The 26,067-nt window shown below is 50.7% G+C and overlaps 1 protein-coding gene and 1 pseudogene across 2 annotated transcripts; both read left to right on the top strand.

Annotated features, from left to right (window-relative positions):
• Nucleotides 1–690: 690 nt before the first annotated feature.
• PARK7 (Parkinsonism associated deglycase) lies at nt 691–17,972 on the top strand. Of its 2 annotated transcripts, none has more exons than XM_047083592.1 (7): nt 691–806; nt 1,704–1,816; nt 3,421–3,522; nt 5,616–5,675; nt 6,571–6,640; nt 10,115–10,201; nt 17,361–17,972. In XM_047083592.1, exons 2-7 carry the CDS (start codon nt 1,727–1,729, stop codon nt 17,519–17,521), a joined length of 570 nt encoding a protein of 189 aa, XP_046939548.1. In that variant the 5' UTR covers nt 691–806; nt 1,704–1,726; the 3' UTR covers nt 17,522–17,972. The 2 variants fall into 2 exon arrangements, with proteins under 2 accessions (XP_046939548.1, XP_046939547.1); XM_047083591.1 differs by having other exon boundaries at nt 691–812.
• A 7,558-nt stretch (nt 17,973–25,530) lies between these two features.
• LOC124516771 (uncharacterized) lies at nt 25,531–25,629 on the top strand (annotated as a pseudogene).
• The last annotated feature ends 438 nt before the right edge of the window (nt 25,630–26,067 follow it).

Below are 26,067 nucleotides of genomic sequence, written 5' to 3'. Positions count from 1 at the left end.
CCGCATGCAAATAATGCTAAGAGTCGCCAGAGACCGAGGACCTGCAGCCCGCCCTGGGGCGACGACGTCGGGAACAGGTGGGGGGTGCGGGGGGAGGGGGACACGGGCAGGCCCTCCAAAAAAGGAAAGCCAAGTGCACAGAAGCGTGAAGGCACAACTCCACTCCAGGAAAACGCACGTTTAAAGCAAACCGCCACAGCTCCCGAAGGGGTCCCGCCGGGCGCCTCCGGCCCGCGGGGAAAAGCGAGTTAACTCGAGCGGCGCCGAGGGCAGGCCAGACCGCGCCACTCGGGGCGGGGGAGATTCCGTGAGCACGCGCGAGCCCACGGGACTCTCCTCGCGTCGGGTGCTCCAACTGAAGGCGTCCCCTAGACGCAGAGTCAGGGCGCGGAAAGGCGAGCCGTACCCCGCAGCCGTCCAAGGTGGGCTCGGCCGGATGTGACGTAAGCGAGCGAGCCGCTCGAGTCGGTGCAGCTCAGAGCTGAGGAGGAAGTGGGGACCTGCGCAATACCGGGGGGGGGGGGAGGGGGGGAGGGGCAGAACAAGAAGCTGGGCGTCGTGCGCCTGCGCATTATAGGGCTGTGAGGCGGGCGGCGGGCGGGGGGGAAGACGGGAAGTCTGCGCGGCGGGCGTCTGCGCGGTACCGGGGAGGCGGGGCAGGACGTGAAGCCGGGGGGCGCGCGTCTGCGCAGTGCGGGGCTGAGGGCGTGAACCCTGGCGACGCGCGTACGTGTGTGCCTGCGACCCGTTTAGTCCGGTTCTGGTTCCGTTCGGTCGTCCCCGACGCGGGATTGGGCAGAGTCGAGGTTCAGGTCGGGGTCTGGGGAGCGCTGAGGGTGGCGAGGGGGCCGCGGGCATCCCGGCGCGGGCTTCGGAAGGGGGCGCCGAGGGACGAGGCCCCGCCGCGTCTGCGGAACGGGCGGCCTTCGGCCAGGAGCGCACGGGGCGACCTCGGACCCTCCAGGATTGTGTGCAGGGTGTCCGGCAGTTTGGAACTGGCCAGTGCTGTGTTTGTGGGAGTGCATTTATCAGCTTCTGATTTGCATGGACAACAAGCTGCAGAAAAAGAACAGGCTAAGAACTGTCCAGACCCTTGCTTAGCAGCTGCCATTTGCAACGAGAGGGCAAAGTGCAGAGAGAGAATCCAGTTGGGTTGAATGTAGTGGGGGATTCCCATCTTTCTGCGTCATCAAAGAGTGTGATAAAATATTTAACACCGTTAACTTTCCAGAATTTTTCGTACAGTTATTGGAACTTAAAAAAAAAATCCCCTCCAAAAATCTCACCGGCTAATTGCCAAAGACTGTGTGCAGCTTTTCCCCGTGAAATTTAAGTTTAGTCGTTTCTCTGAAATAGTGCTAACAAAAAGAAAACTATCTCCCTACTTTGTGTGAAATGCAAGGCCTGTGTGTTACTGTATACTGGGTTTTTAAAAAATATGGTCGAATGAAATCCAAGTGGTACTATCACGTATTAGCAACCTTACTGTGTTCTCTCAGAAATCCAGCCGTTGAAATTCTGTGTAAACCAATATTAACCTAAGGTGCTTTTTTTTTTTTTTAAATGTTTGTCTCTCCGAACTTTTCCCCTAAGAGGCACCTAGTTACCCTGCTTAAAAATGTTACTAAGCTTAAAGGTTTTGGCTGCTTTAGGGTTGCAATGGAAGTTTTTTTTAATTCTTTTTTTTTTTTTTTTTAATTAAGTCTTTAAAAAGTACAACACAAAAATGGCTTCCAAAAGAGCTCTGGTCATCCTGGCCAAAGGAGCAGAGGAGATGGAGACAGTCATTCCTGTAGATGTCATGAGGCGAGCCGGAGTAAGTCCCCTGATGTCTTCTACCTTTTTCAAAATTTTTGGGTTTTGAAGTCATTTTGAATACAATAATATTCAGCGTACTTTATAAAATATTTCAAACACCCACAAAAACAGAAGACTGTATAATAATAATTACCTGTTTATTCACTGCCCACGTTTAGTACATGTTAGTATTTTGCCATGTTTCTTTTAGACCCACTTTCAGAGGAATAGATGCTTTAAAACAGTTTCTTTTGTTGTTTATTTATTTATTTTGAGAGAGAGAGCACGTGCATATGTGAGCAGGTAGAGAGGGAGGAGAGAGAGAATTCCAAGCAGGCTCCGTGTGCTATCCGCGCAAAGCCCAGTGTGGGACTTGAGCCCATGAACCGAGAGATCATGACCTGAGCTGAAATCAAAAGTCGGATGGTCGGCTGACTGAGCCACCCAGGTGCCCCTTTAGGAACAGGTGCTTAAAACAAAGCATTACACAGCCCTCTTTGTAAATTTCCCCAATACTATTCCCCTCCTTGCCCCAGAGATAGCTCTGTCCCCTCACTGGTGTGTGTCCATCCCATGCATGTCTTCAAAGTAGCATTAAACTGCAGCTGCATTTTGCACGTGTCTCTGTGTGTGTGTGTGTGTGTGTGTGTGTGCGCGCGCGTGCATATATGCACCCATAGTGAGCACTTAAATAGCATTTACTGATGCTAGGTGTCATTCTAAGTACTTAACGTAAACTTGTTTAACTCTTCCAACAGCCCTGTGAGTTATTGCCATTCTCATTGTACAACTGAAGAAACTGAGGCACAACGACACTAGATGAAGTGTCGACATTGTAGACTTAGGAGAAGAGCCGGTACTCAGACCCTAGCAGTCTGGCCCCAGGGTCTATTACCTTCATTTCTCTGGTTCCCATAAGTGAAGACACACAGATGCACTTCGTTGATTTAAAATTGCTGCTTAGTATTATGCTGTACGAATATGCTGCAGTCTGCTCTGTTCCAGTTTTGTGCCATTTCAGTTCTGTAATATTCTCCTACGGGTTTCTTTATGCAAATGTGTGGAAGTTTTTCCAGGTTTTGTGACTGAGAGTGGAATTGCTAGGCCAAAGGACAGCCCATAGTTGGCCTTACCAGATTTTGTCAACTCCCCAAAGTACCAACATGTGGACCCACCAGCAGTGTAGGAAAATTCCCATATTTCCGGTACCAGCTCTTGCCTATGTCAACTTTGTACATTTTTGCAAGCTAAAGTAGGATTTCATTGTTTTAACTTGTCTTTGTATCTTCAGAAAATTCCATGACACTTAAATGACAACAGTAACTTTGTAAGATGGATTATTAACAGGATGATCATGTAATTGTCGCCCAAACCAGAAAGGGCACTTGTGGGAGAAAGGACACTCACCAGACAGGGTCCCGGGACAGCATCTGTAAATCAGGACTGTCTCGGGCAAACCGGGACAGACCTGGTTATTAAATATATTTAGCTAACTTACTGGCTGCAAGGCAGCATGGTTTTGTTGCAGTATTTCCTGCCAAGTTATTTTAAAACACAGCAGCTGTGAAAATGTTACTCTAGATTTATGTTTCAGTGTTAAATGTGATGACGTCTTTCTCCTAGATTAAAGTCACCGTTGCGGGTCTGGCTGGGAAAGACCCGGTACAGTGTAGCCGAGATGTTCTCATTTGTCCGGATGCCAGTCTGGAAGATGCAAAAAAAGAGGTTTGTTCTCCATGCCTGGAATTACTCCTTCCTGTGCCTTCTTTGTCAGTTTCTTGAAATGTCTTTTGACTACATCTAAGGCTGTGAGCACAGACTTATTTTAAGAAAGTTACTTTGCTTGGATGTCTTCCCCACTATAATAAGCCCTGGGAAGTCAGGGACTCTCCCTTTTTTGTATCCATGGAATCTGGCAGTTCCCTACTGCCCGTGCTGGCTGGGGGGGGTGGGGGGGTGGGACGTTTTCATCAGGATTCTTCTGGCCTCGCAGGCAGCTTAGCCTCCTGTTACGACGTACCTGATAGAAGGAATCACCTGCCACATTTCCTGTTCATTTCTTCTTTTTTTTTTAAACGTTTATTTACTTTTGAGAGAGAGAGAGAGACAGAATGTGAGCAGGGGAGGGGCAGAGAGAGAGGGAGTCACAGCATCCGAAGCAGGTGAGATCATGACCTGAGCCGAAGTCGGACGCATAACCGACTGAGCCACCCAGGCGCCCCTCATTTCTTATTCTTTATGCAAAAGTTCCTTTTTGCCTTTCCTTTTTCAGTGTCCCAGACATAGTTATGTGATTCATTTTATGTGAACAGCTCGTAGTTGATTAGTGGTGGGATTAAGGGAGCATTAAGAATTGTTGTTAAATAGTGTCACTTTATGTTGACAGTTACCCTTGGTGGCAGCTAACACCGGGGAATCTGTCAAGAGCTGAGGGCCCTGTCCTCAGATGCAAGCTCACCCACATGTGCACAGATGCTTTTGCACACCCTTTCATGTGGTTCATTGCTTAATGGCCAGTGTGATAGGGGTGTGGGCTCTGTGCTCTCAGGGCATAGATGTGGCAGAAAAGAAAGTGGAGGCAGCTCATGGACGGCCACTTGTGCCCTGCTGAGGAACCCGGAGCATGATTCCCACGCTCAGCTGGCCTCAGATGCATAGAGAAAAGTTTATTCCTTTCTAATAAATTCACCTATTTCAGTGCCAGATTGTGGGGTACAGGAATGTTGGTATTTACATAAAAATTGCTGAAAACATTCTAAATAGCATGTTTCGAGTGGCCGAGTAGAAGTAAACACTCGCTCTTCTCTGGTCTTTTTCATCTTGTGGTGTCTGGGTATTTTAGAACCGTGGTTACCTTTTGTGTCTGTTTATCAGATTCTAAAAGGAGTGAAAGAAATTCTGTACTTCACACACTTTGTTTAGTTGGTAGTTTTGCTTGGTTTGAAAACGGAATGTTCATAGTCTTGAGTAATTCTGAGTAGTATATGTTGCACTAAGTATGTACTAAATTTTTAAAATGCTAATGACTAAACTTTTGAAAAATTTTTTTAACATCTTAAAGTATTGTTACGTCAAATTCCATTTCATGAATTGAATCAAGTTTGGAATCAGCAGATTTGTAGGATGTTAGGTGTTTGGGATACTAAAATACTGTATCGTTATTCTCCCCTAAGTTCCATTTTTCATAGAGGTAAAAAAACTTTTTCTGTGCATTTTACTTGAAATTGTTCTTTTAATTATTTTTATTACTGTGCACATTATCGTTGAAAAAATAATGCGTGTAGACCGTGTATACCTACAGAGTGAAAATGTTAAATGTCCCCGTTCTCATTGTCCTCGCCCCACCAACCCACACCACATCTCATTAGCAGCTGAGCTCTCTTCCGTGTGTGGGTACCTGTAGACCCCGTGTGTGTCGGGGACATACACACACATCTGCGTTTTTTTTTTTTAAGTGAGCTCTACGCTCAACATGGGGCCCGAACTCACAACCCCGAGATCCAACAGAGTCTCGTGCTCCACCGACTGAGCCAGCCAAGCGCCCCCTTTTTTTCCTCCCTTTTTACAAGAATGAGATCATGCTACCCCTGCCTGCAACACGGGCATCCTTTCCTGTTACTATATTCAGATTTTTTGCTAGTTACAACAACAATCCATCATAGAGATATATACCTTAATTTGTTTAGCTGTGCTTCCATGAACAGTTTTTTGCTATGACCCACGTTTAAAACGTGAAAGTATTATCGGACTATCACTTTGGTGCACATCTCAGATGAAAAGTGTTTGTTTACTTTTTTTGTTTTGTTTTGAAACTGCAGGGACCTTACGACGTAGTGGTTCTGCCGGGAGGTAACCTGGGTGCACAGAATTTATCTGAGGTAAAAACCGTGTAAAGGAAGTACTTCAGCATCTGCCCATGTTCTGTTGGTCTTGTTGTTACTAAAATATTTCAGGAAGGAGGCTGGGAGTAAACTAGAAACAGGTGAAGTGAACGAAATGGTGTTGCAGCTTATTTAGGAAAAACATCCCTAATGACATTTACTATATGAGTGAGTAAGCAGAATTGGTGGAACAGTTAATTTGGGAACAGATTCTGTGAATACAGTCCGAATGTAAGACTTCTTTTTTCCTCCCCCACAGTAGAAAAATGAACCTACTTTTGTGTCTTATGAAGGTTTAAGCATAGAAAGATAAGAGACTGTCTGCTCAACACTAGGGCTGCGGGGGGGGGGGGGGGGCTGCAGAGGCTGGAAATGCCAGCTTGCATGAAAATGGCATCGGAATAGGCCCCGGCTTCTTCATCGAAGTCTTCGTCGAGTCCACCTGTGGGAAGAGAGAGGGGAGGGAGGGGCAAGAGACAGCAGCGCGCAAGGCAGGTGGAATCAGACGTTTGGGACTCTGCTGGGCCCTGTTCCTGGCTCTGCCTTCTGAAAACGCTCCAGACACCACGTGTCCTGTCCCCCCCCTTCTGCTTTCTCCGCGGAGCACAAAGTGGCAGGGGTCAGCGTGCCCAAGGGGAATTGCTTTTCTCGTCTCATCTTTAAACACCTTTAAGAAAAGAATGCCCTTCTCCTGTAACAAACACCTTGATTAGGTTTAAAAATGTAGAAACTATGAATTTGAGAATTTTTCTATTAATGATTTAGAAATACTATTAGAAAATAGATTGAAGATCTTGCATTTTAAACTAAAAGCAGATTCTCTCCCAGTTTCCAGCTGGCCATTGGCTGTGGCCTAATGATAACTTGATGTGTTTGGGTTTTCTTTGAATAGTCTGCTGCTGTGAAAGAGATACTGAAGGAACAAGAAAAAAGGAAGGGCCTTATTGCCGCTATCTGTGCAGGTAACGTGCGGAACCATCCTGTGTTAAAATGTGTTGTTGGGTTTCTCCCAAAAATACGTGATGGGGTAGCCTTTTATTGTGAGACTTTGTTCCAGATACTTCTTTCCCTTCACAGAGCGTGCAGGGCATCTGTATGGGCATATTTAGTTTGGGTGGCATGAACTCAGTGTCATTTCAGAAATGAGTACAGCTCTCTTTTCTGCTTCTCTGCGCTTTTTGGTCTGCGTTCTGTGAAACTACATGTTTTCCGTCTTTGGTTGACCTCTGAGGAAAATAACGCCCTCTGGAATTCAGTAAACAGCTTGTTACAGCAAATCTCTATGCCAGAAACTAGGTCTGCCAGCACCAGTCAGCAAGAATCAGTCAGACGTGAACGTAACAGCTCTGTCCTGTGCCTGCCCTGCGGGTTCCGAGGCCTCGGGTGCTTTCCGCCTGGTCCTCAGCGTGGAATGTTTGGTTTCGGGCACTGTACTGTCTGTCACGTAAGTCAGAAGAAGAAGGTTGTTCGTGCTTCCCGGATGTCCCCACATCTTTGGAAGTCAGTAATACTTTCTTTTCTGGAACCACCATGAAATCCATTCTTAATGCTCCAGTATCATGGTGTCCCGCCATCTTGCATCTTTCCAGAGTGCAATTCTTTGTTATAGGTCTTTCTGGGACATTTGTCAAAAGAGCAAGTAAATCAACGACTAGATGGATGGTTTGATAAGATGACACAGTGTTTTGTTCAGTACAGTGGATCTGTTAAAGAAGTTATAAGTCGGGGACCCTGGGGACTTCGCGTTACAGCAGACGTTCTCAGAGCTCTTTCAAAGGCGTCATAAGGTGAAGCAGATACTGATGTTATTTGTCCTTTTCCTTCTTATGGAGAGTGTGATGATGCCACCATTGGGGTGTGGCACATGTGCTCCCACATTCTTGTGTCGTAAAAACGTCCCAGTTGTAATTTCTGACTTCTAATGCGGCAGTTACAGGTAGATGTAACTCACGTAAAAGCTCGGGGGGGTTCCTAAAGACCCGGGTGTTCGAGGACCCCTGCATTGGAGCCTGGGAGGGACCACAGAGGTGACCACCCTGGCAGGCCCCGTCCTTGGGTTCCAGGCAGCACCGGCCTCTTGACCTGCCCTGGGGGCCCAGGTCTGTCCTCGCTGGGGGACCCTGCGGTCCCTACCGCCCGCGCAGGTGCCTCTCTCTGGGGGGGGGGGGGTCCCAGGTCCTCTTCGATGTACGAGGACTGGGTCCAGTCACTCTCGGCCCCTGGCCACGGCCTCATTCTTAGGTTCTCTAACCTAGAAGGGTTTGGTCTGGATTTGTTCCCTCGTGAGTCGGCTGAAAGGAAAAACCACACTTGGGTTTGTCCTTTTGTATCACGGAGGTGGCTGGACGATCGGCCACACCTGGTTCGCTGTTTTGTGCTCAGGCAGCTCGAATGCCGTGCTAAGGAGCTTAGACTTTAGAATCCTTTAAATCGCTGTTGACACAAACAGCGCTCTAATACGGTGTCTGTATCGTTGAATATCCTGTACTGCCTGGCCTTCTGGTGCTGCAGAAGGTAGGAAGTGTGGAGAAAAATAAGGTGGTTCTTCAGTGTCGCGGTTAGGAACCGGGGGCTGCTTACTGAACTGAAAGACTGTTGGCTTAGCCCCGAGTATTGAGTGCTTGAGACAGAAACTGGAGGGCAGACTATCTGGATAAGAAAGTAAAATGAGATTCACTCTGGGTCTGGAGGGAAAGGAGCCTGGAGACTGGGTCTAGGTACAACCTCCAAGGGCTTGGAGGAGCTGGGTGACCGAGGTGTTGTCTGCGTGAGTCACCACACGGTGGCGCTGTTGGCCGTAGTGTCTTGGCTGCCCAGGGGCTCCCGCTGCGGTGCCCTCTGCTCTCCGCATACACGCAGCAGCATTTTCATCTGCCAGAATCTCAAGTAATGGGAGTTAAATATTTCTTCTCGAATTCTCCAAATAGGAATCTTAAGCTCCAGAAAGCAGAAATTATGGGCTTATCAGGGTGAATAAGCCATCACTAAAGTCCTACGTTTGGCCGAAACGTAAATTTATTAACATTACCGTAGGCAGCAGTTTCATCAACTGAAGGGAACAGCCTAAAAATTTCTAACTTACGTACGAGCGATTGTTCTCCTCACTGTACGGTCACCTCTGGAGGTTTGCTTTCATAAAATACAAGATCATGTAGGTAGTTACTTACTTCTTAACATCTTACAGCGTAAGAATTAAGGGAAACTGATGAGTCCATTCACATACATATTGAGTGGTGATTATTCAGTCTTTACAGACTTAAAATTTGCCACCATACGTAGCTGTCTCGTACACAGGGTAAAAATAAGGTGAGAGGGACATCAGATCTATCTGAGGACTTTGATTTAGGAGATATAAATCGGGATTGGCCTGTCAGGTGGAAAGCTTCTGTAATTAAGCAGTATTTGTTGATCTTCCTGTGTGCAGCTGCTGTGATCTAGCCGGCAGGTGTAGTCTGTGGCTCCCTTTTCCTTGGAACCGGGTTGAAAAATGAAAGGTCAGAGCAGGTGGGCGGGGTGGCTGAAGCCGAAGCGTGCGGGCTCTGTCCTCGGGTCCCGGCCACGGCGTTGCGTCCTGACCTGCTTTGAGGGTCGCGTTGCTGTTCTGAAGCATGTTTTTCTAGGTGTGACTTGAGGCTTAGAGAAAAAAGGTAGAATTTTTTTTTTTATACTTTCAAGGTAACATGACAAAGTCATAAAATGTCTTTGTCGCAGTCCTTATCTGAGAAACATTACATACAAAATATGGTTGTGATTCTCCATGAAATTGACCATTTTCAGTGAATACATTTGGATCAAAATCTCCTGTTAGCAACCGCGTATTTTAGAGGATCAGAAGCGGACATCTGTGCATGGTCTTTAGTGGTTATTAATAAAGAAACGCTGGTGCCTTTATGTCCCCAGATTTCTGGGCATTTCACAGGTGTATCTTCTTCAGGGCTGGGCAGTGTCCTAGTCACCTGGGATGTACAGATGGATGGATGAGTGAGTGCTCATTTTTAAGTAGAAAACCAAAATGAGTCTGTGAAGTAGCAGTCAAGTCCATTAGTTTGGAGAGTGCCAGCTGCCTTTAGTGTGTGACTAAATCTTCCATTTGCTGAGAGTAAGGCCTTGGCGGTCTCCCCTCCGGGGATCCCCGGCAGGCTTGCCTGCAGTTCCTTGAGGGACCACACGCTGTTTATCTGACGCTGCTCCGTATCATTTGGTGAGATGGCTGGTGAAGGATTTTGAGTTTGTACACTTTTGCCAGATGTGCTCAGCAGATGGTTTATTAGGAACAAACCGTGCCTCTCATACTAAAAGGTGTTTAATTTCAGAATCATCAGGATATGTTAGGTGAGAGCCTCCTGGTTTTGAAAAATTCTTCCGTTGCAATTTTTAAACCATTAGTTTTTTTATATCCACACTTAATTAAGTCTTTTTATTAATCTTCTTCTTAGGTCCTACGGCTCTCTTGGCTCATGAAATAGGTTTTGGAAGCAAAGTTACGACACACCCGCTTGCTAAAGACAAAATGATGAATGGGAGTAAGTATATGCTTATATTTTATGTATTTAAAGCATCCTTTTAAAGTTTTTCTTGAGAGAGGTAGAGTGAGTGGTGGAGGGGCAGGGAGAGAGGGAGAGACAGAATCCCCACAGGCGCCACACCAGCAGTGCGGAGCCCGACACGGGGCTCGAACCCATGGCCTGAGCCGAAACCAAGAGTCAGACGCTTAACCTGCCGAGCCGCCCAGGCACCCCCGTGCTTCTGTTTTCATGTACGGAAAGACCTTCTCAGAAAGCTGTGATTCAGCTTTGTGTCCCGCCCGGTCGCCTTACGCAGAGGGACTCTCCGCGGGTTGAGGCATGGCGTGTTCCTCACCTGCTTCGCCGGTGTCGCAGCCGGAGAGGGAGCGAGCGGTGGGGGGAGGTGGTGCGCATGCTCGTGTGTGCGCCCTGACGGGGCGCAAGGGCTGACGAGCAGAAGCCAGCCGGAACCCCGGTCGTCCTGGATGGGCGTGGTTATGAAATGCCAGGCTGACTCGGGTTTTTACCACCTTGCCAGACACTTGAGGGTAAACTTCAGACCTCGACAGCAATTTCAGAAGATGCCCTTTTGCCCACAGTCCAAAGTAAAGTGAATGTTGCTCTCTCCCTGGGTGGCAGGTCTGTTCCTTAGGTGACATGTTTCTTTCATAAATACCAGCTAGACTGTTAAGTTTCATTTATTTTTATAAAAACAATTTCTATTCATGGTAAAAAGTGCAAACAGTGCAAAAGGGGGGGTGAAGTAAAAACATAAATTTGCGTTTTCTCTTTCTTCCTCACCCCCTTTCTGCTTTTCAGAGGTAATTTCTGTTAGAAAGTTTCTTGTGTAACTCTAGAATTTTCTCCACATACACTCATTATCCTTTGTAGTTTAATAATTTTACTCAAATGAAGTCTGTTAAATATATTGCTCTGCAACTTTTTTTTTTTGAGAGAGAGGGAAAGAGAGAGAGTGCAAACGGGGAAGCGGCAGAGCGGGGGAGAGAGAATCTTAAGCAGGCTCCACTCCCAGCATGGGGCCTGACACTGGTTCGTTCCCGCGACCCTGGGATCACAACCTGAACAGAGATCAAAAGTTGGATGCTCAACTGACTGAGCCCCCCAGGCACCCCTGCAGCTTGCTTTTTAAACCTAAGATTGTATCCTTTTCTGGGGGCAGGAGAGTAATCTGTCAGGTATTTCTTTAATTCTTTGCGTGACCGGTTACTTACTCAGAGGCTGTAAAAGAAGCACGCCATTGGGGCGCCTGGGTGGCTCAGTCTGTTCAATGTAGGACTCTTGATCTCAACTCAGGTCCTGAGCTCACGGTTCAGGAGTTCGAGGCCTGGATCGGTCTCTGCGCTCACAGTGCAGAGCCTGCCATGGTCTCTGTCCTCCGGGAGGGAACAGCTTACAGACACAGGACACACACGTCGAATTTAAAACCAGAAGGCAGCGTGCAATTTACGACAGCGCAGTGTAACCAGCCACGTAAACGTACAACTGTGTGACGACGCTCCCTCAGTAACAGCCACGGCTTCTCAGTGTGACACTCGGAACACCAGCCAGGTAGTGTCTTTTGTCAGACAGGTGGCTTCTCCCTCTGCCATCTGTCCCTGGAGTGCACGCACCAGAGAGACAGAGACTCTGGAACTTGCAGAGAGAAAGAAAACTTCACACTGTTGTGGATGATTGCAAGAGCGTCTGAAATTTCCAGTTAGAAGCCAGAAGTGGTTCGGCTGGCATGGAGCCAGCAAGGAAACCGGGAGGCTGGCCGTGTGTGAAACATCGCCAGCCAAACACCAGCGAATGGACCGGAAGAGGAAACGACAATGGCGGCAGCTGATGGGGAAACAGGCGGCGGTAGATTTTGTCCCCGGTCTCAGCCCCACTCGAGGCTCATTCTGACCTCACACAAAGTAGGCGGGTAACATCTCTTCGTCATCTTCTCACGGCCGGGCCGGGTGGCGCGTTTGCACGGTGTTGCTTTGTCTTTTTTTTTAATGTTTATTTATTTTTGAGACAACGCGAGAGACAGAGCGCAGGCGGCGGAGGGGCAGACGGAGGGAGACGCAGAATCCGAGGCCGGCTCCGGGCCGACGTGGGGCTCGAACTAATGAGCCGTGAGATCCTGACCCGCTCAACCGACTGAGCCACTCAGGCGCCCCTGTTGCTTTGTCTTTAACCAAGAGGTGCTGCTTTTTAGAGCAGTGTTAGGCTCGCCGCAAAATGGAGCCGAAAGTGCAGGCCTCCCGCACGCCCTGCCCGCACACGCGGTCTCCCTCGCCTTCCTCTCCCTCACCAGAGGGGTACCTTTGTCACAGTCGATGAATCTGCACGGACACGGCATCACCACCTCAAATCCGTCATTTACGTCCGGGTTTGCTCTTGGTGTTGGATGTTCAGAATATTTTCAAACATGATCCAAGGTGGTATTTTCTTAAATACCTATCACTTTTTTGGAGCTGCTAGATCCTCAGTTGTCGATAAAACCATCTGTGTGAAAAGTGGGGTTTTTTTACAGAGGGCTCTGGCTGCTGGGCGTTTCTAACGTGGGCTAACGGACGGGTTTTAGAGAGTCGGAAAGATCGGAATCAGGCTTCCTTTAGTGGTTACGACATGTTGCGGGGGGGACGCGTCCAGTCGGCCACGTTCCTCCTTTATCCGAACGTGGATCTGTTGTGTCTGTTTTCCTGCCTCAAGAACACGGAGGTGGGTTGGGAACAGGAGAGCTTAGGTCGTTAACTCTCGGCGCTGGTCAGGTGCACTCGCGGGCGTGATCTCCACGAAGCCGCCCGGGCCCCGGTGCCCAGCGAGGCAGCTGTTGGCTTCCCGGAAGAGGACACCGGCTCCCGGAGGCCGGGCCACTTGCCCGGAGTCGGGCTGGAGCTCGGGCCCACCTCTGTCCCGGTGTGGCTCCCGCGCACGTTAAGTTACAAGGTGCTGGGTTCAGCCGGTGAGTCCTGTGGGGAAAGACCGGTTGAGTATCTGCCCTCGCAGGGCGCCTGAGGAGCGAGGCCGTCATCACTCCTGGGGGCCCTGGTCCTCCTCACGTACCTGGCAGAGCGGCGTGAAACTTTTACTCACATAAGCAATCCGGTCTGAAGGGCGCAGTCCTCCCGTGTCTCAGTTTTTAAATGAAGAAATTGTTACTTTAATAGTCTTTTCGCTTCCTATGTGTCTGTTCTCGAAAGCACCCGAAGCCCCCCGTCACGAAGGTGAGCAGTGAAGGGCTGTGCCCCTGGGCCAGGCAGTGTGGGGCCGGCCGTGGGCGGGCTCCTTCCCCCTCCCGGCCCCGGTTTCCATCCTGACACCTAAGGATATCAGTAGCCCTCGCCTCCCAGGGTCGTTGACAGGCCCCGTGAGTCAGTGTGTGTGACGCACCCAGAAGGTGGCCTGGCGCGAGCCCGCGCAGGGGGCGGAGGGCCGTCGGTCCCGGCTCCGGGCCGAGCGCTGGGAACACGGCGGCGAACGGCCGTCCTCCCCCGGCTGCTGCCTGCTGAGTAACACCACCACTCTGTCCGGGCCTTCCACTTGATCGGACTCCCGTGGCAGCCCCGGGGGGTTGGTGTCACCCCCATTTTACAGAAGAGAAAGGCGAGGCTTAGCGAGATGGGACAGCTACTAAATGGCAGACCTGGAATTGGAACCCAGGGCTGCCATTCCCAGAGGTCGGTGACTTTTCTTAACGGGCAAGATAGTGAATGTCTCGGGCTCTCGGGGACTTCGGGTCTGTCCAGCAACTACTCTCTTGAGGAGCCACTGACCAATAAAAAGCAGCCATTAGGTGCCGACCCCTCGTGTCTAGGCTCCCTTGGCTGCTGCTGCTCTGAAGAGCCTTCCTTCCTGGCTCTGGAGTGTTTGGTTAAAATTAAAAAGAAGTCGGCAACTAATGCTTTGTGCCAGCGGACTGTGGGGTGTGGATTTGCAGAGTTCGTGAATCCAAGTCGGCTGAGGCGTGCCCACCTGCCTCGCAGCCCTGGGGTGCGCGGTGTCCTTGTCCGGCGTCGCCGCTAGGCGGAGGTAGCCGGCGAGCGTAGACCTGCTCTTCGGGCTGGAATTGTGAAAAGAGTCCTGGAACCTTGAATTGTCTGTAACTGGTGCAAGCCGTGGTTGTAATACTTTACCCACGAAGAGAGCGTTCAGCGAGCCGTTCAGAAATGGCCTCACCCAGCCCCAGTCCAGGCCGTGCATCTCGCCGCCCTGGAAGACGAGACCCAGTGGGTTTCCTGGTTGGGCATCTGAAGATGTCTCGGCCTGGTTCAGCCGTCAGTAAATGAGGTTAGACGTCAACCCAGAGATGCTCTTCCTCTGCGGCAGGGTAACTAGGAAATCTGTCTTTCAGTGTCTGTTTATTTTTGAGAGAGAGAGAGCAGGCGAGGGGCAGGGAGGGAGACACAGGATCCAAAACCGGCTCTGCGCTGTCAGCCTAGAGCCTGAGGCGGGGCTCGAACCCACAGACCAGGAGATCATGATCTGAGCCGGAGTCCGATGCTTAACTGGCTGACCACTAGGAAGATGTTCATGTGCGGTATTTCGTTGTTTCAGTGGGTGACTCGATTTTTGTTTTAGTGTTTGTTTAATTTCGAAAGAGAGAGCAAGCAAGGGAGGGACAGAGACGGAGGGGGACAGAGGATCCGAAGCAGGCTCTGCCCGGTCAGCACGAACGGTGAGGTCATAACCTGAGCCAGAGTCAGATGTTCAGCTGACCGAGTCGCCCGGGCGCCCCTCGGGTGACTGGATTTGTAACGAGGACAGGAAGACCTAATCTACTGAAGGTCTCCACCACTTGGAAAGGATGTGAACATCATCGCGTGGTTTCTAAAGCTCGTGAATACGGCAGAAGCAGATCACTTCTGCTTTAAGGGGGCTCATTAGATCAGGTGACCATTTTCTGTCTGTAGACATCGAACAAGCATTTCCTGGGCTCCTCCGTGGCTCTGAGAACAGGAAAAGGAACAAGCCCAAGCTATCTGATGGGAGAGCCCGGTGGTGCGGGCACTGAATCTGGCAGTAGGGGGAGACTAGTCTCAGGGGCGGCGGCGCGACAGGGGGACCTTGTGGGCTTCGGCCCCTCCCCTCAGTCTGTTCTTTGTGTCCTTGGTCTCGGTGTGGTGCCACCATCCACCCAGTTGTAGGACAGACAGCTGGGAGTTCTCTTCGCCACCTCCCCGTGTTCAGTCCTGCTCGGACTTGTGGGCATTTTGTTTTCTACGTGATTTCTCACACCTTCATTTCCCTGTCACCCCTGGCCCCACCCAGGTCACCATGAGCTCCCACCTGGATGGCAAGTTCTTTTCGGTCTCCCCTTTGGTTCCTTCTGGTCCAGTCTTTGTGCAGGCCAGACCCAGAGGGCGTGCCTGCCGGGATGTGGAACAGAGTCGCCTTTAGGTGCTGGAGAAAGTAGGCAAAGGCCTCTCCTGGCAGCAGAACTGGATAAGCTCCGACGTGCACTTTGGAAAGGTGACCTTTTTTGTGGCGCTGAGCAGAGAGTGGAGGGAAGGACAGGGTGGAAGGCAGGGCCGGAACATGGAGATCCTGTGTGAAGGCCGCAGATGCAGAGAGGAGGCCACGAGGGATGTTCATTCGTTCACCTGATGCTTGGGGGCACCTCCGTGGGTCCGTTAGTGTCCTAGGCCACGTGGGGTGGCTGAGGGCCCGGCCTTTTAAAGGGCAGGCGGTAAAGCAGGAGACACACTATTTTCACGTCCCGTCAGTGCCGGGGGCCCCAGTGGTGCGATCCAGGGGCCTGATCCGGGGAGCGGTCACAGATGCCGCCTCTGAGGGGCGCTGGAGGAGGTGAGAGCTTTCTGGGCAGTGGGAGCTGGGGGGCCGGGTCGTGGGGGCGCGGCTGCTCCCGAGGACTTAGGGCCGGGTGGCCTGTGCATTAGGAGGGTTTGGTGACCATGTGTGTGGAAGGGGAGGCCTTGGGGAGCTGACGCTGAAGGTTCCCAGCTTTGTGGCTGTGATCTGCCCAGATGTCCCGTCATCCACTGAATTTGGACATAGGAGAAGCATATGCTGGTTTTACTGTATTTCCCCCCAAAAGCCAATCGGGGGACACGGAAGGAAAGTGCTTCCTGAGAAATGAGTGGCGTTTCTCCTTCCACACACCTCCTCCTCCCTGTGTGTTCTGTGTTGTTTTTGCTAGTTGTTTTTTTAGAGGGAGAGACAGAGGGTGCGCTGGGGAGGGACAGAGAGAGGGGGAGACACAGAATCCGAAGCAGGCTCCAGGCTCCGAGCTGTCCCTACAGAGCCCGACGTGGGGCTCGAACCCACGAATCGCGAGATCATGACCTGAGCCGAAGTCGGATGCCCAACCGACCGAGCCACCAGGCGCCCCTTATTTTTGCTAGTTTGTTTTTGAGATAGAGTCTGTGCGTGATGCAGGCAGTCCGTGTGACAGGGAGTCCGTGTGACAGGAGTCTGTGTGACAGGCAGTCTGTAGGGAAGGGGGAGCAGGGACGTAGGCCTTTCAGGAGACCTGAATGATTTTCAGGAAAGATGAAGGGGCCCTTGGGAGACGAGAGGGGAGGTGGGATGGTTTGTGACAGGGTCTGTCTGGTGTCCACTTCTGGTCTCCTGTCTCCTGGGACAAGAGTCCATCCTCCCCGGCTGATGGGCTCCCGGAAGGGACACGACGGCCGAGTCCCTTAGGACCTGTCTTCAGGCAGGGCGGGGGCGAGGGGGGCGAGGGGGGCTCAGAGAAAGCCTCTTGCTGCAGTTGCCGTTTGTCCGGTGCCTTCAGCCCAGAGTAGTCGCTGTACCAAAGCGGCACGTTTCGGGGGCCCCTTCTGCTTCCCCTTCAGTGCACAGGGCGGACCCTTGAGCGTTGGTTGGTGACAGAAATGTGAACGCTCGGCCTCCCTCCCGCTGCCCCGCCCACTTACAAGGTCTTCTGCGACCGCACTCGACCTCCGTGTGTTCGTGTCATTCCGCCGCGGCCGTCAGTTCCTCTCCCTCCGCTGCACACGCCGCCGTAGCATCTCCGCGCGGGGCCGGGCCGCCGCCGCCGCCTCGTCCAGCTGCCCTTGTCGTGGGGTTTGGTTTTGGGGTTTTTGGAAATTTCTGTGAGACCCATCTTGTGCGGTAACGGGGATTTGGATTGCAGGGCGGAGTGATAGTGTTCCCAGCGGAGCCCGTTCGGATGTAACCCTCTCTTGTTCTTCCTCCGAAGGTCATTACAGCTACTCCGAGAACCGCGTGGAGAAGGACGGCCTGATCCTCACGAGCCGCGGGCCTGGAACCAGCTTCGAGTTTGCTCTTGCGATTGTTGAAGCGCTGAGCGGGAAGGACGTGGCTGACCAAGTGAAGGCCCCGCTCGTGCTTAAGGATTAGAGCGGAAACCTTCGAGAAGGAGTTAGAGAAACGGGCCGTCCGCAGTCATTGTCCCCGTGTTCACTTTAAGCGAAAGGAGCCGTCACCGTGCGGAGGATCGTGGTCACTGCCCCCAGCGGTGTGGGCCGGTGGCGGCAGCCGCACGGGCCTTCCCCGCCTGCCTCGTGTCCCCCCCGACGGTCCTGAACCTGGATGGCACCATAGATGGCATTTAGCGAGCTCCTGATGGTTTACATTTATCTCTGGTTTCCCTTTTTTGTTTGCGAAATCAAGTTCATGATCAGCCTCACTTGCAGCTGTTAGCTGTTGATACGGCTGCTGAGGTGAACGAATAGTGAACACATTTGTCGCAGAAGAAGGAAAGGCATAAAAGCAAGGATTTAAGAGGCCGCGATGTTCTCTCATTTGTTAATTGCGTATCATTAACGTGCTATTAAAAAATACCAACCAAGTTGGCTGTAACGGTGAATTTTTGTGGACCAGTTCCTTTTGACGTCACAGAGGGAGTCTTCAGGCGGAAGTGAAAACCTTCCGAGGCTGGCCCGGCCTCCGTTTTCCCTTCCTCTGGTGACCGGCACCAGGGGCCCGGGCCCGCCAGCCAGCGCGGCTCCACCCCGGGGCCTCGGCCGAGCCTGCTGGCGGCGTTCTCTCCGCCGAGTGGTCAGGAGGACGGGCAGGGCGCCTGGAGCCACCGGCAGCCACCCTGTCCCCGAGGAGAGCCCGCCCAGGAAGGCAGATCCATCTGTAGCTGAGCCAGGGCGACTCCTGGGTTGTTCACAGGACCCCGCAGGTTCCCCTGGCTTTTGTGTCTCCCCGTGGCCGGCGTGTACTGCCCGGCCGAGGGGCGGAACGGAGTTCGGCTTCCGCACAGGGAGCCGAGCTGCTCCGCACAACTGACGTAGAGCCAGCACCTAGGCAGTCAGCCTCATCGCGCGGTACCTTTTCTTCCTCCTGTTCCTTTCCCCCTCTCCGTCCTCTGGCAAACGACAGCTGTCAGCAAACTCTCTGGAAAGGCCAGCTGGTAACCATTTTAAACGTGGGTCACAAAGCCTCGTAGCACCAAAACAGACAAAAGACACACGTGAGGCAGGGACGATGGTTGTGTCCAACAAAACTCATAAATCCAGGGAGCGGTGGGGATTTGGCCCTCGGGCTGCAGCTTGCTGACCCCTGGGCTAGGAGGCAAGGCAGATCATTTATTTATTTATTTATTTATTTATTTATTTTTTAAAATCTTTTTTTTTTTTTTCAACGTTTATTTATTTTTGGGACAGAGAGAGACAGAGCATGAATGGGGGAGGGGCAGAGAGAGAGGGAGACACAGAATCCGAAACAGGCTCCAGGCTCTGAGCCATCAGCCCAGAGCCCGACGCGGGGCTCGAACTCACGCACCGCGAGATCGTGACCTGGCTGAAGTCGGACGCTTAACCGACTGCGCCACCCAGGCGCCCCCAGATCATTTTTTTAATGCAGATACGTAACTACATTTTGGGAGACGATGAAGCTGTAAAGAGACGGCTAGGGGAGAGACAGCAGCAGGAGAGACTTTGTGTTCTGAGAAGAAAAGTGGGGTGAGGAGGCAGCGATGGGGTTTTTTTCTGCAGCCGTGTTAGAGAAGTCCTCTCTGGAAGGGGACCTCAGAAAACGTGGAGTCTTGGGTGTGCACGAGGCAAGTCTGTTAGCATTTGAGGAAGGAGAAGCCGGACATGCAAAGGGCCTGAGGCAGGAGGAGTGTGGGGTGTGGAGGGGCAGCAAGAGGGCCGGTTGAGGGGGAACTCGGAGGTGAGGCTGGGGAGGCAAGGCCTGGAACTGACTCTGAGCCGCGGAGGAGGGACCCAACCCTACTTGGCTCGAAGGCCTGCTGAGAAGGCCTGCTGCAGGCCCCGGATGGGAAGCTCCAGGCACCGGAGGGGGAGGCAGTGGGGCCTCTGGGACAATTGTCCCATCTTGAACACGAGGTCAAGTGGAGATTCTGTGTGGGGAGCCAGAGAGAGCGATTGGGGTTGAGTGGGGTGAATTTAGAGATCAGCTGGACGAAGCTAACAGGTCTAGAAGATACACTTTGACTACGGAAAGAAAACCCAGAGACCTGGTACTTTGAAAGTCCCGGGGCGCCTGGGTGGCGCAGTCGGTTAAGCGTCCGACTTCAGCCAGGTCACGATCTCGCGGTCCGTGAGTTCGAGCCCCGCGTCGGGCTCTGGGCTGATGGCTCGGAGCCTGGAGCCTGTTTCCGATTCTGTGTCTCCCTCTCTCTGCCCCTCCCCCGTTCATGCTCTGTCTCTCTCTGTCCCAAAAACAAATAAACGTTGAAAGTCCCAAATTACCGACCTGAAAATGTTACTAGTGAGCAGTTGTAAACTCTCCCAAGTTACGGGGGTTTTACCAGCCAGCCCCTAGCTCCGAATAAACTCCCTGGAATTTTGGAGGGATCTAAAGGAAGGGAAACGTTTTTTTTTTTGGTTTTTTTTTTTTTTTTTTTTTTTTTTGCATTTTTTGCCCTCAGGGCAGCCAGAAAAGGTGGTTCTAGAATGGCCGACGATTAAAAGAGCACTTCTGCGGGGAGCCTTTATCAGAGAGCTCAGGTGTTGTAGTGAAGGGTTTTTCCGGACAGGGTTTGGGGCAGGGACCGCGGGGCGCCTTATCTAAGGCTCGGGCCTTTCCTGGCTTGGTCAAGAATTATGGCTTTAGGCACAGTGATAGCAGGTGAAGCCTCCACCCTCTCTAGCTGCTGCTCTGTGCTGAGCACACCTGCTCTCCTTCCAGGAAGTTGGGGGGTGGGAGGCTGGGGGGGAGGCACACCAAACCTGGGCACTGAAGTTTGGCGGTGGGGGGGAGGCTGGCTACATTTGGAAGTACCTGGAGTTGAGGAGCGTGGCCCCTCCAGCCCGACCGGATGGCGCCTCCCAGGCCTGGGGTCACCGGAGGTCAAACTCGGAGGGACTTTGGTACCACTCCGCCCACACAACCTCAGCGACAGTAGCTGCAGTTTCGAGAGCTCCTGGGGTCTGCCCAGCTCTCCGGGACGGCTAGGGAGGCCAGGGGCTCCAGATATGAAGCTTTACCCCGGAGCTCAGCCCCCTTGGGAAAGAAAATTCCCTGGCAGGGCGCAGCCCAGCGCGGGGCAGGAGGCGGCCGGGCTCCGTTCCTGGGGCCCGTCTGGGGCAGCGGCCGCCAGCCTGCCCTTCCGAAGGGGGAGTCGGTACCCGTCTTTCCGTATGATTTGGGAAGGGCTTCCGTCCGTTCCCCGGGTGCTGAATAGTAGGGCCGGGAAGGGGCCACACGGCTTATCGAGCGCCTACTGTGCGCCGATCACTGAGCTAGGTGAGGCGGGTCTTTCACACTTTATACAAAAGGGATTGTGCGGTTTGTTCCACTTCTCCGCCCCTCGTTTTGACGCACTGTCGTCTGGAGACCTTGCTCCCCGTCAGCGCGGAGAAACTCGTGTGCCGCGTCGGTCGGCCGGATCCTCGAGGCCAGCAGCCCGTCACAAGGGGCTGAGGTCGTCACCCATCGTAAAAAGGAGGCAACCCTCGTCTCTTTAGAGGTCAAGAACCTGTCTGTGCTGCGCTGTGGGACTGTCGGAAGGATCAAAGCCCACAGTGAAAGGCAAGTACGTTTCTTAAGCTGGGAAACATTCAATGTGAAGTCTTGGTTTTAGCGTAGCCGACGGTCTCCTCCCAGAGTCTGGTGATGTGCTCTCTATTCGAGGGTCTTGGTTCCTAGAGGGATGCAAACATTATACTCACCTGAAGAATAATCTCAGCGTTTTGTTTGCGTTTTGTTTTTTGTTTTTTGGTCTGTTTTGTTTTCTTTTTAGGGAATTCCCTGTCTCTGCCCTTAGTAAGGGGACCGAAGTCACACCAGTGAGTCACCAGCCTGAGCGCGTGTCCCCCGCGCGCGGGGCCGGGGCGAGGTGAGCAGGAAGGGGCCACAGGGAATCCTGTTTGCAGCCGGCCTGGACACGCGCTGTTCGCTCCTAGCGCGGGGTCCTTCTGGAGCTGGCCCGTCTCCCCGGATCCCAGGTCTAGCCTGAGGCCCCCAGGCCCGGCGCTCCCGTGACACCTGGAGGAAGCCTTCACTGTGCCCACCATTCGCCTCCACCGCCACCGTCCTCTCTGCTTCCCGCAGCCCGAAGGGGCTGTCCCACGTTCCCAAGCCAGCCCAGGGCCGGCGGCGATGATCCTCAAACCAGATGAGACCGCCCCACCGGCCTCACAACCCTACTGCTTTCTTTTTGCCTTTTCACTTCTGCGCGTGACCGTGTCCGCGGGTCTTCTCTTTTTAAAGACGTATGCTGTTTTTGAGTTCAGCCCGCTCTTGGAAATTTTTACTTGGCTTAAAAAGAACGTGGGAGGGGCGCCTGGCTGGCTCAGTCGGCGGAGGGTGCGACCCTTGATCTTGGGGTCGTGAGTTCGGGCCCCACGTTTGGGGGTAGAGATTACTTAAAAAAAAATAAAATAAAAATGAAAGTCTTTGTCAAAAAACGTTAGCATTAGAATGAAAAGTTCATTGTCGTAGAAAACAAAGACAAGAACAAAAGCGTGGGTAACGGAGGAGGCATCTACGGACACGGCCCTTGCAGCCAGGGTCAGGGCTCTGGGCCTCACTGGACCCACATCTTTCTCTGAATGGCTTCTTTTTAAAACATTTTTATTTATTTTTGAGAGACAGAGAGACACAGAGCATGAACAGGAGAGGGGCAGAGAGAGAGGGAAACACAGAATCCGAAGCGGGCTCCAGGCTCCCAGCTGTCAGCACAGAGCCCGACGCGGGGCTTGAACCCTTGATCCGTGAGACCATGACCTGAGCCGAAGTAGGACGCTTACCTGACTGAGCCACCCAGGCGGCCCCCCTTTTTTTTTTTTAATTTTTTAATGTTTATTTTTGACAGAGAGAGAGAGAGAGAGAGAGAGACAGAGCGTGAGTGGGGGAGGGGCAGAGAGAGAGGGAGACACAGAATCCAAAGCAGGCTCCAGGCTCCGAGCTGTCAGCACAGAGCCCGATGTGGGGCTCAAACCCTTGAACTGTGAGATCATGACCTGAGCCCAAGTCGAACACTTAACTGATTGAGCCACCCAGGCACCCCATGACTACCCAAATTTTGAAGCCGTGATGAGCATAAATGATATTTTGAGATATCAGCAACAATTCTAATGTGACAATGTGATAATCTGTACTTATTTGGTGGAAGTCACAGGCATGACTAATACTACTTTGGTTTGGTTCCTTATAGAGGAAAATACCAAGCTGTAGTTAGAAATCAGGGAAAACACATAAGGTTTTCTTCCCCCATTGAAGTTTCCCAGGCCCCGAGTTCCATCTGTGTTCCCCAGGTTAAGAACCCTCACCCCCAGAAATGCCACACCGTCTCCCAAGATTATGGCGCTTACACTCCTTGCCCAGTGAGTGACCGCTGTCTCCTCTCCTGGGAGCACTAGCCATTGGCCAGCTTTTCAATTAGTGCCAACAAGGGGCACCTGGCTGACTTAGGTGGAGCGTGTGACTCTCGATCTTGGGTTTGTAAGTTCCGGTGGCATGTTGGGTAGAGAGGTCACTTTCGAATAAAATCTTAAGGGGCACCTGGGTGGCTCAGTCGGTTGAGCGTCCGACTTTGGCTCAGGTCATGATCTCATGGTCCGTGGGTTCGAGCCCCGCGTCGGGCTCTGTGCTGACAGCTCAGAGCCTGGAGCCTGCTTCGGATGCTCTGCCTCCCTCTCTCTCTGCCCCTCCCCTGCTCGTACTCTGTCTCTGTCTCTCTCACAAAAATAAACATAAAAAAATAATAAAAATAAAATCTTAAAACAAATAAATAAATTAGTGACAATTTGGTGGGTATGAAATGGAATCTCCTGGAAATTTTCATTTGCACTTTTCTGATTATTCATGAAGCGTCTTTTCATATAGTTTTTTCTTCTGTGTAATGATTACCTTTTGTTCATTTCTCTGTTGGGTTTTTGCTTTTATCTCTTTGACTTGTAGGAATCCTTTATATGAGAAGAAATGGGGAGAGATGAGTGAACTGCTTGTGTTTTTGTTCAAATAAATAATAAAGAAAGACAAAAAAAACCCCTATTATTCATATATGTTACAAGTATCTTCTTCTGGATTGTGGCTTGCCTTTTTTATTCTTTATGGTATCTGCAATAGGCAGAAATTCTCAATTTTCATTTTTAATTAATTAAGTAATTAATTAATTACAGTAGGCTCCATGCCCAGCGTGGAACCCAAAAGGGCCTTGAACTCAGGACCTTGAAGTCAAGACCTGAGCTGGGATCCAGTGTCGGTCCCTTAACTGACTGAGCCACCCAGGCGCCCCCCAGAAATTCTTAATTTTAATAGAGTAGAATCTGTCAGCTTTTGTCTTTATAGTTTGTGCAAACTTCTTTTCTATCTGAAGATCATAAAGACGTCCATTTACATGGTGTTCTAAATTATTTACGGTTTTGTATTTCACATGTACGTCTTCAATCCACCGGGAATTAATTTTGTGTATGTCGAGATAGGGATCCGATTTCATTTTTCCCCCATGTGGTTAATTAGTTGTCCCGGCACCAGTTGGTGAATCCATTTATCCCCCACTAGTCTGCAGTTCCCCTTCTGTCCGAAATCAAATTTCCATGAGCGCTTATCTTTGGTTCTGGTCTCTATCCTGATCCAACACTATTGTTCCGTGCCCGCGTCAATACCACACCTTCGAATTTCCTTACCAGGTGGAGGCAAGTCTCCCACTTTCTTCAGGAGTACCTTGGCTATTTGCAGCTTCAGCTTTTCCAGAGAAATGTCAGAATCAGCTTGCCAAAGCTCACACAAAATACTCTCGGAATTCTTACTGGGATGGCGTTGAATTTATAAAGCAATTTGTGGACAGCTGACATCTTTCAGTTACTGTCTTTTTATCCAAGAATATAGTCCGCTGTCCATTCATTTAGATCTTCTTTAATCTCTGACGTCTTTTCAATAAAGTTCTGTAATGTTTCCAGCAAAGGGCTTGCACATCTTTTGTTAGATTTGTTATTAACTCTTCCTTCTTTCCCGCCTTCTTGCATTTTTCTTAATTTCTGATATTGTAAAGACCTTTTAAAAAAGTGTTGCTGTATATAGAAGTGCAGATATATACTTTTATATATTGATCGTGTATCCAGGCTTAAAAAAAAAACTCTTATTCTAATATAATGTAGCTATAAGTTATTTTAAGATTCTCATATATTCATATCATCAGCAAAGACTGGCAATTATTTCTCTCTTCCCAATCCTCCAATGTTTTATTTCTTTTTTCTTGCCATTCTACCCTGGTTAGGATCTTCAGCGCAATGCTAACTTACAGGCAACTTACAATAGGCAACTTACGTCCAGTTGGATTTTAAAGGGAATTAAATATAACATTGGTTGTCCAGTTGTCGTTTTGGGTATATATAGTATTCGGTCTTTATTTTGTTGTTAAAAATACCACAATTTTAGAGGTTTAGCAAGAAAAATATATTATCTTACAGTTCTGGAGGCCAAACATCTGACTCTGTCTCTCACGGGACTAAAATCAAGGTGTGGACAGGGTTGTGCTTCCTTCTGGAGTCACTAGAGAAGAATCCATTTCCTTGACTTTTCCAGCTTCTAGAGGTGCCCGTGTCCCTTGGCTGTGGCTCCGTCCTCCATCTTCAAAGCCGGTAATGTTGCATCTCTGACCCTTCCAGAGCGACGTCTCCCTGACCAACTTCAGCCAGAAAATGTTCTCCACGTTAAAGGATTGAATGATCAGACTGGATCACCTGGATAACCCAAGATCATGTCCTGAAACCTAATCATGTCTTCAGAGTCCCTTTTGCCATGAATGGTAATGTACAGGTTCTGGAGTGACATCTTTGGGGGGCAGGTTGTGGGGGACGTTATTCCAACCGATGTAGGCTGGCTGGGCCTGAGGACCCAGAGGGAGTCCTACAAAGACCAGCCCAAAAGGGTCCCTGGTCTCATACAGGATGAAAACCAAAATGCAGCCGAGAGGAGGTAAGAGCAGAGTTTACTGAAGACGGAGAGAGACTGGAATGATACAGAGAAGACCAGCATGGCCTCTGCACAAGGATGATGTGCAAATTCATGAAGCGTTCCATATTAAAAAAAAAAAAAAAATCTTTCCAGGTAATATAGGACTATTCAGGTTCTAGGGGTGCCTGGGTGGTTCAGTCGGTTCGGCGTCTGACTCTTGATTTCGGCTCAGGTCACGATCTTACTGTTGGTGGGATCGAGCTCCACATCAGGGTCCGTGCTGACAGTATGGAGCCTGCTTGAGATTCTCTGTCTCCCTCTCTCTGCTCCTCCCCCACTCACGCTGTCTCTCTCTCTCTCTCTCTCAAAATAAATAAAATAAACTTAAGAAAAAAAGGATTACTCACGTTCTTTATTTCTCCCTAAGACGGTTTTGGTAAACTGTGTTTTTTTTTTTTTTTCTAGGATGTTACCTACTACTTTATCTAAGTTTTCAAACTTATTGGCATAAACATTGATATTGACTTTGATAATACTTTCTGTTTTATGTTTTCCCTGCTTTTCAGAAG

This window comes from Lynx rufus, unplaced genomic scaffold (assembly GCF_022079265.1).
Source record: "Lynx rufus isolate CCGP_SWC_20201006 ecotype Redwood Valley unplaced genomic scaffold, mLynRuf1.p SCAF_2, whole genome shotgun sequence".
Taxonomy (NCBI): domain Eukaryota; kingdom Metazoa; phylum Chordata; class Mammalia; order Carnivora; family Felidae; genus Lynx; species Lynx rufus.
This window is presented reverse-complemented; position numbering and strand designations above follow the sequence as displayed.

Bases quoted from the DNA above. Each gene is read 5' to 3' on its own strand.
- PARK7 (XM_047083592.1), top strand. From the start codon at position 1,727: ATGGCTTCCAAAAGAGCTCTGGTCATCCTGGCCAAAGGAGCAGAGGAG. The intron at 1,817-3,420 runs GTAAGTCCCCTG...TCTTTCTCCTAG, and splicing joins ATGTCATGAGGCGAGCCGGA to ATTAAAGTCACCGTTGCGGG. The intron at 10,202-17,360 runs GTAAGTATATGC...CTTCCTCCGAAG, and splicing joins AGACAAAATGATGAATGGGA to GTCATTACAGCTACTCCGAG.